The sequence below is a fragment of the Capsicum annuum genome, chromosome 10 (genome assembly GCF_002878395.1).
Source record: "Capsicum annuum cultivar UCD-10X-F1 chromosome 10, UCD10Xv1.1, whole genome shotgun sequence".
NCBI classification, from domain to species: Eukaryota; Viridiplantae; Streptophyta; class Magnoliopsida; order Solanales; family Solanaceae; genus Capsicum; species Capsicum annuum.
This window is the reverse complement of record NC_061120.1, coordinates 153,630,055-153,643,760: the sequence shown is the minus strand read 5'-3', so window position 1 is coordinate 153,643,760 and position 13,706 is coordinate 153,630,055. Positions and strand designations below refer to the sequence as shown.

Below are 13,706 nucleotides of genomic sequence, written 5' to 3'. Positions count from 1 at the left end.
CATAGGTCTAATTGGTAGTTTGCTATATTTGAGAGCAATAAGACCTGATCTTATATTCGCGGCAATTCTTTTGTCGAGGTTTATTCATTCTCCAAGTTAAGTTCATCTACGTATTGCTAAACAAACATTGAGGTGTATCAAAGGAACTGTTGATTGTGGTATTTGATTTAAAAGAGAAGAGTAAGCGAAATTGATGCGTCATTCAGATAGTGATTGGGCAAGAAGTGTTGATGATATGAAAAACACTTCTGGATATGCTTTTAGACTTGGTTCAAACATGTTCTCATGGAATTCAAGGAAGCAAGATGTGGTAGCTCAACCATCTACAGAAGAAGAATACATTGCTGTTGCTGGTGCAACTAATCAGGCTCTATGATTACGAAAAATTCTACGTGATCTAGAGCAAAACCAAATTGAAGCTACTGTTATTAAGGTTGACAATAATTCAACAGTTTGTATGGCCAAAAATCCAGTGTAACATGGTTATAGAAAGCATATAAATGTGAAGTTTCACGCTATCAGGCAACAGAGAAGGATGGCGACGTTAATCTTGTTCATTGCAGCTCCGATCAGCAAATTGTAGACAATTGACCAAAGCTCTTCCTAAAGGGAAATTTGAAGTTCTAAGGGCTAAGCTGGGATCCAAGAAAAATCTCAAGGAGGAGTGTTAGAATATGAGATTTTTCTAGATAGTCTTTTGTTTAATGGTGTTTTTAAATATTATGTTTAGTCTTTTTAAAAATAAATGATAGTCCTTATTTTGTGAAGTGTGTCTTATAAGATAGTGTGTCTTGTAAGATATTATGTGAGGTGTGTCTTGTAAGACTTATGTAGCTATAAGTGTAGTCTTTTGTAAGATGTTGACTATGAATGTGTGAATGAATGAAAAACTACTGCCGAACTTTATCTTCTCCTTCTTTTAAGCTCCAAATTCTAACAATTCCTAGTTATTGCTCAGTTTCATTTACAACTGTAAAGATTGACTTTCCCTTTACTAAATGTTGTTTTATTTCTCCATTTTCTTTGCCTTAAAAATATAACCTAATTGATGGACAGATATATGTGGTTTTCAGCCAAAGCTTTTCTACATTTGATTGGTACATCCTTTAATTTTTTGGCCTATTACATGATTTTCCTTGTGTAAATTAGTTGGTGATAATTTTTTTGTTCATCTAGAGTTAGCAAATTCTTCCAAAAAATCTGATCAGATAGCAACCTACTCTTCAACGACATGAAGGTAAATTGATTAGCTTCTTTCAATTCATTTGTTCTTCTACATGTACTATTTTTGTTTATGTACAGTATGTGCATCTATGTGTGTAGATGAAGAGAATCCACTTCAGCTCATATTTTATGGTAAAGTTTTATTGTTTTGTCCTTTGGCAGATCTGGTCTTTCGTCCTATCCTTTTACTATTTAAGCATGATACCGTGATATGGTAGGAAAAATCCCAGTCATTTTTACCCTCAAAGTACTAGATCTTGCTATTTCAATGACGAGTTTCCAATTCTAACAAGTAAACTTAGCATTACAAACTGCCACAAGTTGAGAACAAATCAAATTAATAACTGACACAACATTGGCTCATTATAGTAGATCTGACAACTATACCTGGGAGAACATTTAAGGAAGTGTCATATAGAAGCTTATCCATAGGTCTTAGATGCTTGTAATGAGGTTTCAGATGTACCTGCAGTTTGCATGAGATATTCTTTTCACTATCTATGTCGTACATAGACTTCTCGTATCTTCTCACAGGAGGAGAAGAGGAGTAATAAGGGAGAAGTATAAATAGGAATTAGAGGGATTTTGCTGATTGTTAGTAGTAGTGAAAGCTGTACAGTATAGGAAAAGGAATTTTGATTGTTCTTTGTATCAATTGGCAGGACATTCTTATATGTTATTCAAATAACAAGAATTCAATTTACCAATGTTTACTTCTAATTTTCTGGTGCAATATCTTTTAAGGGGAACAAGAGAAACCAAGATTTTCTGAATAACTTGTCTTATTCCATAATACATAATGAAATACTTATAGCTATGCAACTGTAGGTTAGAGTTCTATTATAGGAAAGAATATATATTGTTATAACTATACAATCAGTAATAAAATCCTATTTTAGGAAAGAGAATATTCTGTCTGTACAATTATACTATTGCCTAACATTCCCCCTCAAATTGATACCGGTGATCACACAGTAGTAATTTGGATATAAGATAGCTATACCGTGCATGTGTCATAGCCTTTGTAAACAAATCGGCAAGTTGATCATGAAAAGAAATGTGTTGTGGAATGATAAGACGGTCAACAACTAGTTCTCGAATGTAATGACAATCCACCTCTATATGCTTTGTGTTTTCACGTTGCACAGGATTTGTGGCTATTTTAATCGCACTAGTGTTATCAACATGCAACATTGTAGGAGATATAATAGCAACACAAGCTCAGATAATAGACATCGTAGCCAAATAATTTCTGAACTTGCTACCGACATAGCTCGATACTCAGCCTCTGTAGATGATTTAGATGTATGCGATTGTTTCTTACATTTCTAAGATATCAAGGATGTGCCTAAAAACATGCACCAACCAGTAACAGAACGATGAGAATCGAAACAACCAGCCCAGTTTGCATTAGTATATCCCTTAAGATTTATAGAAGAATCTAAATAGAAGAGAAGAGCTTGATTCATAGAACCACGGACATACCGAATGACACGAAGTAATGCAGTGTGATGTATACTGTAAGGATTAGATACAAACTGACTTAGAACTTGTACCACATATGAGATGTCCAGCCTTATCATAGTGAGATAAACTAATGATCCCACCAACTGCCGATACAATGTGGGATCACTGAATGGTTTGCCATCAGCCTCCTTATGTTTCGTATAATCTCCATTGGTGTGTATACAACTTTGTCATCTGTAAGATCAGCCGTAGCAACAAGATCACTAGCATACTTTTGTTGTGTAAGCATTATCCCAGTAGGCAAGTATAAAACCTCAAGCCCAAGAAAGTATGTCAATCATCCCAAGTGCTTCATCTTAAATGAGGTATGCAAAAATTCATTTAACTTAGTAATATTCTCTTGATCATTTCCGGTGATAATGATATCATCAACATAGATGAGAAGTACTGTGATGCCTACCAGAGAAGTATAAAGAAATAAGGAATAATCTAAAGAACTTTGAGAGAAACCTGCAGTTTGAATCGTGGATCAAAATTTGTCAAAACAAGCTCTGGGAGCCTGTTTTAAGCCATAAAGAGATTTTCGAAGACAACAAACTACATTTGGTCTTGGCAGAACACACCAGGTAGTGGTTTTATTAACACAAATTCTTCCAGGTCACCGTGAAGAAATGCATTTTTCACATCCAACTAATGTAAAGTCTAGCCTTTAATTGAAGCCAAGGACAATAATGTCCGTACCATTATCATCTTAGCAACAGGTGCAAAAGTCTTCTCATAATCCACCCCATACTCCTATTTGTATCCTTGAGCAACCAATCGAGCTTTATAGCGATCAATTGTACCATCTACCTTCATTTTAATGGAATACATCCACTTACTTCCAATGAGAACTCCATCCGTTGGTTTATCAACAAAGTCCCAAGTTGAATTTTCATTCAGTGCACAAAGCTCGTCCGACATTGCCTTTTTCTAGTAGGTTTGTGTAAAAGCCTGGGAGTAAGATATAGGAACCTCAACAGAATGTAGTGTGGTATGCAAGGAATAGGACTTACCAAATTTCCCTGGAGAGTAGCCAAGTCTTTTGGGAGCATGGTGATTTGTTCTACTAGACCGACGTGGAGGAGTAACTGGATGAGAGGATCCCTCTTCCGAAGATGAGAATGATGATATAGAGTCAATACCAAAAAGAGATGAAGGTTAGAGAGCTTTATTACCATTGTTCATGGGTTGTTCTGGAGATTCAAGTGGAGGATCAGTGCTTGAAAGAGATGAAGGCTGGAGATCACCATTATCATAGTCCATGGGTTGTTTCAAAAACTCAACCTGAGGGTCAGTAGCTACCATATCGTCATCAAACTTGTACAGAAAAGAGAGAGGTTCTGAAGTATATTTAGTATTGTGTTTGGAAGAAAACTGATCCTCAAACAAAATAACATGTCTAGATATTCGAAGCTGACGACGAGATGCCTCATAATAGAGATACCCCTTTTGTGTGTCACTGTATCCCACAAAATACATTGTGCTACCTTTTTCTAAAGCTTATGTTGCTCATGTGCTGGAAGATGTACAAAGCAAACGCAATCAAAAACCCACAAGTGACAATAATTGGCTTACTATGAAATAATTTGAAATACGGTGTCTCATTTCCAATGACTGGGGAAGTTTGTCTATTGATCAAATATACAAAAGTATGTACTGCTTTGGGCCCAAAATTTTTTGGCATATTCGACTTACTCAACAAAGCCAATGTAGTTTCTAAAATATATCGATTCTTCCTTTCTACAACCCCATTTTGTTCCGAAGTATGAGGACAAGTGCGTTGGGAAATAATTCCTTTGTTTTTGAAAAAATCAACAAGAATAGTCTTAGTGTACTCTCCTCTTGAATCAGAACAAAATAATTTTATAGTTTTATGAAATTGTGCACGAACATACTCAACAAAATTCATAATAAGAGTTGAAACCTCAGATTTATTTCTAATAAAAAACACCTAGGTGTATCTGGATACATGATCAATAAATAACACAAAGTACTTATATCCCATCCTTGACAAAATAGGAGAAGGACCCCAAACATCACTATGTACTAAATCAAATAGATCTTCATAAGCAGATGAACTAGATGGAAAAGAGAGCTTGTGACTTTTTGAACCAGAACAATTCGTACATGCCAAAAGGAGATTGAAATGGATATGATGTGCTAAAGGAAGACATGATTTAAGCATGTGATGAAGTTGAGAAGAATGAGGATGACCCATCCTATTATGCCAAAGAGTGAGCAATTTATTCGACCGAGTAACATCCGTTGCAGAAACTGAAAGAAAACAATAATGCAAGTGATGGTGAACCGACTCTAGTAGGAATATTCTGCCAAATCTATGCCCCGTGGCCATGGTCATCCCTATTTTTAGATTCTGAACAACACAACTATTGGGTGAGAATTTTACAACACAATTTTGATCAACTAGTTGACCAATTGAAACCAAATTAGCCTTCAAATTTGGAACATAAAGAACATTAGAAAGATTTCTAATAGAACCAATACCCGAAGCGGGTAATGTGTGCCTGTTTGCTGTATGCAAAACATGTTTAGAAACACCACTCGACAATGATGAGAATTGGGACAAATCACCTATCATATGATTGGAAGCCCCTGAATCTAGATGCCAAGTAGAATTAATTGAATTACTTGTACCTGAAGAGGATGCCAAGAGTGCACTTTAGATGGCTTTGGGAAGAGCAACTATAATAGAATCTCGAATTAGTTTTTCTAGATCATGACCAGCAGGGAAGGAACCAGATGATGTAGTGACATTTGTCTGGTAACCCTGGTGAGTAGTTCGTGAATGATTTGGACGACGATGACAATCTGAAATATAATGGCCAGTTATTTTGCAATAAGCAAAAATGTTTTCCTTCTTAGGACAATTGGCTGCGATGTGACCAAAGTCTTGGCATTCATAGCATTGGACACTTCTCTTAGTATTTTGTGTTAAAGCAGCGGTTGTTGATTTTCCTACAAGTAATGCAATAGAAGGTAATGGTGTAGACTCCATAGCAGCCTGAGTTCCAAGTCTTGTCTCTTCACGTAAGAAGGCTTCCAACACAATGTCAAGAGCAGGTGTGACTTCCCTATTAAACAAACTTCCATAAATCGGCTCGAATTCAGGACGGAGTTTCATTAAGAATTGCAAAACCCTTGTCTTGTTTCGTTCTTCCAACACCTCCTTGAGCCCTGCCTTAGAAATATTTTGCCTAAGAATTTGATCTTGTTCCGACCAGAGCAACTGCAAGCCAACATAAAAGGAGTGAACATTCTTGTCCCCCTGTGTGTATTCTGCAATGTTGCATTCCAATTCAAACTCTCGTACAAGGTTTCTTTGTTGGTAGATTATATGGAGGTGGGTCCATATCTCAGAAGCCAAACTGAAAAGTCTAAGCCCCATAGCAATATCAGTATGTACCGAATTTAACATCCAAGCGATTACCTTCGTATTATTCAATTTCCAAAGATCCAACTCTTTTGTATCTGTTGGTGGACGAGAAGATCCATCTACCAACCCAAAAAGGCCCTTGACTTGACTAAAGATTCCAAAGTGGAATTCCCAAAGAGAAATATTAGAACCATCTAATTTTTTGGAGGGCAAATCGTGTGAAGAGTATTGTGAATCTATTGATCGATTGATTATAAAAGAGGGGGGAGAAATAGAGAGAACAAAAAGAACTTAAGAAGGTAGCAAAGTACTTGTGCAAAGAATATAGAAAGCGCGGAAAAAAAAACAAAAATTTAGATTGTGGCCCTTGATACCATGATAGAAAAACAAGAGAAATTAAGATTTTCTGAATAGCAACTTGTCTTATTTCATAATACATAATGAAATACTTATAGCTATACAACTGTAGGTTAGAGTTCTATTCTAGGAAAGAATATATATTGTTATAGCTACACAATAAGTAATAAAATCCTATTCTAGGAAAGAGAATATTCTATCTATACAATTATACTATTGCCTAACAATCCATAGGTCTTAGTTGCTTGTAATGAGGTTTTAGATGTACCTTTAGTTTGTATGAGATATTATTTTCACTATCTATGTCGTACATAGTCTTCTTGTATCTTTTCAAAGGAGGAGAAGAGGAGTAATAAGGGAGAAGTATAAATAGGAATTAGAGGGATTTTGCTGATTGTTATTAGTAGTGAAAGCTTTACAGTATAGGGAAAGGAATTTCGATTGTTCTTTGTATCAATTGGTAGGCCATTCTTGTAGTGTTATTCTAATAACAAGAATTCAATTTACCAATATTTACTTCTAATTTTCTGGTGCAATATCTTTTAAGGGGAACCTTGGAGCAACTGGTAAAATTGCTGCTATGCGACCAGGAGGTCATGGGTTCAAACCCTGAAAACAACCTCACCTTTGTGGTGGGGCTCTTCTTTGGACCCTACACATAGCAGGAGCTTTACTGAAATTAAAACCCAATGTGCTTCTTACTTATTAGCATTTTCTTTGATATTTGTTTAAATGTGAGTAAGTTTTTTCTTTCACAATTTTATTTCTCTTAATCTCTGTTCAATATCTCTTTAGACTAATCCTCAATAAGAAGATACAATGGAAAGAATTGTGTCACGATTCGAATCATGGCCCTGGCCGTGACGGGCATCCCAAACTAATGAAGGTTTGAGATGACCCCTTAGCATTATATCTTGCATAGTCACATCTAAAGTTGCGGAAACAAGACCATATGAAAAGAGGTTCAACATTAAAATAAAGTAACATCCATGTCTCAAGAACTGAATCCAAACAATTACCCAACACATGGATACAAAGTCTCTAACTTTAAGAATAACCCCTAAACTGGGACATGGCCCCCGACTATACCATAAAAACCATAAAATACTAAAACAAAAATATATAAAAAAAAGTAACACTGTCTTTCGGATGATGGATGGCTCACCACTTCTCAACAACCGTCCAAGTGAGAATATAAACACCCTAGTGTTGCACAGAATTACTGAAAAGTGTCTACAAACCTATATCATGAAATGATATAGCGTCCGTAGATGGTCAGTACAGCGAATACTGACGTACAACCCAGGGAAATGGAAATAAACATTTTATAAAATAAGTCATAACTCATTTAAACGTCCATAATAATAATAAAGTAGGGGATCGAGGGCATGGGATGTAAAAGACATAACCATTTAAAACTTAATCCTGAACTATGTAACTTTTCACTGTCATCCAATAACCCATGGGCTATATGGGTTCGGTACACCCCAACCGGCGGAGCCTCAGTCCATGTTTGCCGCGCATACTAAGATTAGGCTAAAATCACCAATAGACTAGAGACACCATATTATCATCATGTTAAGGACACCATTCGTCGTCCAATCAAGGTTCGACATCCCTATATCGGAAAAATATAGGTTTCAGACGTTGGATACGAGGACATAAGCCTTCATGATGAAGATACATAATTTACTTTAAAGCCCAACTAAAGCATTTACACACATTATTATCCATGGAGTCTTTTATTAAGGCATTCACATATTGGTATCGTCATACCAAGACTTGCAAGCCATTCATAACATGTCAAACCATTTTCATATAATGATTTAGACTCCCCAATTTATATTTAAAGTTCATAAACATAACCCCAAGTGTTTTCAAAAAGTCATTTAGCCTTTCATTCCTCCATCTCATACCTTATCCAAAAAATGGTGTAAAAAATCATAGTTCCCATAAAGAATAACCATGTTTTGAAGTGGGTTGAGGGTCATATTTTCATTTGGCAAAATTCTTAAAGGTTTTGAATCCATGTTAACATGTTAATCATTATCATAGAACATATTACATCTCAAAATCCATTAATAATGCTTAGAAAACTCATAAAATAAGAAGAGAAATCAATATAAAGTTTTTTCACAACAATATCCTCAACCCTAGTTTTAGTCATTTTTTTCACAACAATATCCTAAACCCTAGTTTTAGTCATTAAAGAACACATAATTACCAAAAAAAATTACAAAACATAATAATATTTAAAGTGAGGAGTGTTCAACATGCCTTTTTGATGAATAAAACTTGAATTCGAGCCTTGAATCTTGAGCCCTAGGTATTCTTGCCTCTTACAATATTTTTTAGGAAGATAAGGAGTTCATATTTCTTTTTAAAAAAGTTTATAATTGAGTGTTCAAAAGGAGTTTTAAACATATAAGGGTTGGACCTCATAAGAAAAATGACCAAAATGCCCCTAAGCTTACCCAGAAAAATTTCTCAAAAACAAGTTTCCGTGGATCAACCTATGGATCACAGGTAGGGTCGTGGGAATCAAACTATTTTCTTTAGCTTTCAAGATCCTACCTACGACTCAACCTACAGATCTTAGGTTGAACCTACGGATTGTACATAGGGTCTTAGGAATCATACTATTTTTTTCGCTTTCAGGACCCTACCTATGACTCAACCTATGGATCATAAGTTGAACCTATGGATCATAGGTAGGGACGTAGGTAGTTAGAAAGCTTGACAGGACTTCAGTAAAATGACCATAATTTTTTACTCTGATATCGGATTAAGACAAAACTAGATGTATTGGAAATCTAATTCAATTATCTATTATTTGATGAGTCTTAATCTAAAATAATATATAATAAAGGATTTATGATCATTCTAAATTGACTATAACAAGACACTTCATGAGAAATCAATCAGGAAATTCCTATATGATTTCTAATCGGGAAAGATTAAACACAAGCAAAATCTGCAGTAACATCTTAAGGAAATGGAGGTTTTGACTTGGCCAATAGTTTGGAGTTACTTTAGGCCTTAATACATGTATAAATTACTTCCAATTCTACAAGGACATGAAGTTTGTTTTTGCATGTACTTGCATTTTATACAATGTTGGGTTCACGAAGGGTCTAAAGTTTTTGGGTGTTACCAATTGGTGCGACAAGAATTAATTATTATGATACTAATGAAATGCAAAGTAGCTTGACTTTTCATATTGTTTTATCTATTCTGAAAGATGCAATTATTCATATCAGAATGTTAATAAACCATGAGAATATTGTTTTACTTATATATGCTTGCCTTTTAATGTAGTTTACCAACTTTTAGCTCCTTAAGGTTAAAGACTTAAATGTTCTCTTCTCTTGTGGCTTTGTTTTATAGTACCATGGTGATTGAGGCATTTTCAATCCTCAAATAAAAAGTATAGGATCCTTACGTGGGACTTGAAGAAAAACTAGACACCCTAAAAAGAAAGATAAAAGTGTTGATTAATCGAAGGAAGGATGTCATGGCAGAAGTAAAAGATACAGAACTGCATTCGAGTAAAAGACAAAACACTGAGGTTGAAAATTGGTGTGGTAGCGTACAAAAGCTACAATATGAGTTTGAGTTCTTTGAGCAAGAAGTGCAATAAAGTTCCATCCATTCATGCATAGGGTTGTCAAACCATGCTGATAAAATTCTATAAAGAAGTGGAAGATCTCATAGACCAAGGTAAATTTTTAGAGGGGATTTTGCTAAATGTGAATGAAGAAAAAGGACAACCTTTGGTAACAACAAACTTGAAAGGCGAAACCTTTGATCAAAACCTAAGTTTCATATAATTTGATATATAAATCCTCTTGTATTATTTGAATAATTTGGTGGTCTAAATATTATTTTGAATGAAAGATCTGTAACATGATATTTTATGGCTTAGAGATATGACTTACAAGTCTTGGTATGATGATACCAAATAGATGAATTCCATGATAGAATCAGATTCCTTTTTAGATTTTGATTTCAAAGAATGTATGTCTTAAAGCATTAAAAATGGGTTTAAGAAGAGTTAGGTGGTTATCCGAAGAAGGCATTTGAGTGTAAAATCTCATTACTGGAAATCGTGTTTTGCTGATATGGGTTTATTATGTCCCTAAGAGGGACCGTACACTGGCCTAGTGCCCCTTAGAGTATTAGAGATAGAGACTCTAATCCTTACTACAAACTTGGGTTGGGGGCTTAGCCTCCGAGTTAAGGGCAGATTCCATATAGCCCATGGGATTGTAGAGATGTAGGGTGTACCACCTAGCTCAGAAGTAAAATAAAGAGTGAGTCATGGTTTCAAAAAGATATTTCAAAGTCTTTTAAGTATGCCCATGTGTTTTCATATATCGTATGTAAAAATGTTTTTATGAATTAATCTCACTTATGTTGTATAAAGGTATTGTTATTTTGGATTGCTCTGCGTACCAGTACATTTGTATTGACCCTCTATATTTCAGGATCTGAGGCACAGCCCCGGGGTTTCGCTAAGTAGTAGACCAGTTTATTAGAATTTTGAAGTTGGTGAGCCTCTCTTATTTTGAAATGCCTTATTCAATGTATTTTTTTTTATTTGGACCTGGTTTATGGTCTGACCGGGGGCCTTGTCCCTATTTTTAGACAGATGTTGTTTTCAATTGTTAGTAGAGATTTTGTAGACTCGTGTTGGACAATTTTTGGGTCTTATTGAACTTTATCCAGTACTGTTTAGTTGATGAAATTAGGTGACCATGTTTTCATTTTATATTTCCGCATTTTATTGTTTTATGAATTATGCATATGATTACCAGTTAGAAGGGCTCTCAGGACTTTATGGTTTGGGATGCCCATCGAGCCACCTCAGCTCGGGTCATGAAAAATTTGGTATTAGAGCATGGTTCATAGTCTCAGAATGTCTACAAAATCGTGTTGGGTAGAGTCATTTTTATAGGTGTGTAGCATGCCACACTTATAAGAAGGAGGCTACTAGATGTTTAGGAATGTTTCACTTTTCTTCATGTTTTGGATCATGCCATTGTGTTGTCCATTTGGAAATTATCAAGATTCCTTCTTTACTTTGACTTTATTAACTATGTCTCATTGTTGAGTCGGTTTAAGTGCAGAATCTTAGATTCTAAATGAGGTGGTCCCTTCTAATTGAGTCATAAAAGATTATGAAATTATACAAGGACTTGAGATGAGTCCATAAGTTCTTTAAAGTGTATTGATTTAAGATTATACCCTTATCTACCTCAATTGTGTGTTTGAGCCTGATGTATGAAGTGTATTCAGTCTCTTTCAAAATTCTTGTTACAGATGTCATGCTTAAGGCTAGTGATATATGTCAAAATGTTGGAATGATATTTCCACCTGAGTAGTAGTATGTGCTAATGTGTCATACCCTATTGGTAGTAAGATGATCCTAAAGTTAATGATATGATGTTACAATCTTAGAAGTCAGAATGAGGACTTTTGCGTAAAGAAACTAGTTTAGTTATATAACTGTTGATTGATGGATGGGTGCCATTTTACAGTGATAGACTAATGTTACAGCAATATTTGTAGATTATATGGTAGTCTGTGGAGGAAGTATTTGGCTATGATTATTATCTTTCTAAAATAGGGAAGGAGCCTAGAGCGGATAGTGATGATGGTTATAGAAATCCCTTATAGGCTGTGAATGGAAATAGTTAGATTAGCCAATAAGTTTTAAGTATTGACTTATTTCTGTATATGGAATTTCAAAGGTAGTTATGATGTATGCATGAGTAAGTAACTATGATGTAAGAAGGTAGAATATTGTTAATAAAATTGTAATAGGTTATATTACAAGATTCTGACCGTCTATTCTTATTTTGCGACTTTACCCTCTTTGATTTTCCTTTCTCTAGTAGTTGTAAACTAGTACTTCATGTAAGAAGGTATATAGTAGATTTTGAGGTGTAGTAGTAATGTCATGGAGAGGATGAACTTATGGGCCATAGTTAAGTGAAATATGAGACTTAGGTTGATATTTCTATTTGATTGATTAGTATAGTATATTGCATGCTCCATATGATTGGTGTTGTTAGTCAATAGGCTTGAACTTTAGATGTGGAGTGTAGTGGTGAGATAGTTGCTAGAGATTGATAATGCATGTTTTGTGGGAATGAATTAGTTGGTTTAGTGTAATGTTTAAAATAGCCTAGGTTGGCAACTTGCAGAATAAAGAGTGGGTAATTGTTATATGTATATAGTCATGAGGACTAGTGTTAAAAATGATGTATTACGGTTGAGTCATTAAGTGGATAAGGGCGTAAGTATATAAGAATAAGCTGCCCCCCGGTAGCATGTTTTTAGATAAGGTTTTATATGTACGAGAGTCATGTACGCGCAGTCTATGTTCGCAAGTTTCTTAGTGTGAAGAAGTCTAGGGAGTTTTTATATGGTGTTATGTACAGTTGAATTGAGGAAATATCGGTAGGCAATAGGCGCCTTTGGTATAGTTTTACAAATTTTATTAAGTTCTAACTTATGTGATTAGAGGTGCAATACTATGTATTCTAAGGAGTTGAAGATAAAGTGTTAAGTGTTTAGAAGCATGGATGTCTATGCCCATGATAATGTTAGTCGTAAGTCAATGACTTTGTGGGTTAGAGAAAGCTATGATTCGTGTCCCTGAAGGGGGATGTCCTAGAAAAAAATTAGTATGTTTTTATTAAAATTATTGTGGAGAGTTGTGGTTATAGATTTGATGAGGGGATATGTCCGCAAGTCTAGGATTGTGACTTTGATCTAAGGGGGAGATGGTGAATTAAGGTAGTTCCCAAAATTTTCTCAGTGTGGCAAGTTGCGGGGAGGGGTCATGACGAACCTATTCATGACGAACCTATTTCTACTAATCATACTCCTTCAATTTCAATTTAGGAGATTATTTTGCTAATGTCTTACTTCATGTATTTAACTCATGCCTATGGCGATGGTTCGTGTTCTTATGGACTTATGTTCATGATCTGACCTCCAAATTAGAAGCAATAGTGTCTCTCAGTAATCCAATCTTTCATGTATTCAAACTCTATGTTATGATGCTCATGAGCCATAAATAAATTCATGTCTTATATGATGCTTAGCTCTAAGGGAACTATGCTTTCTAGATATTGCCAATTTATTTTATGCCGGGATAAGCCAAACTCCTAACTCATGGAAAATTCTGGTTCTTTAAATGAGGAGCAATCAC

The 13,706-nt window shown here is 35.1% G+C and overlaps 1 protein-coding gene across 1 annotated transcript; it reads right to left on the bottom strand.

The window, feature by feature from the left end:
* Window positions 1-2,552: 2,552 nt before the first annotated feature.
* LOC124887808 (uncharacterized mitochondrial protein AtMg00810-like) lies at window positions 2,553-2,980 on the bottom strand. Its single transcript, XM_047397724.1, has 2 exons — window positions 2,832-2,980; window positions 2,553-2,742 (listed from the first exon to the last, which is right to left on the bottom strand). The coding sequence occupies exons 1-2, from the start codon at window positions 2,978-2,980 to the stop codon at window positions 2,553-2,555; spliced, it is 339 nt and encodes a 112-aa protein (XP_047253680.1).
* Window positions 2,981-13,706: the final 10,726 nt, after the last annotated feature.

What these genes read in the sequence shown, in the direction of transcription:
- LOC124887808 (XM_047397724.1), bottom strand. Translation starts at nt 2,980, where the DNA reads ATGCTTACACAACAAAAGTATGCTAGTGATCTTGTTGCTACGGCTGAT. An exon ending in CCACATTGTATCGGCAGTTG is followed by an intron (nt 2,743 to 2,831) that starts GTGGGATCATTA and finishes TAATCCTTACAG; the next exon opens with TATACATCACACTGCATTAC.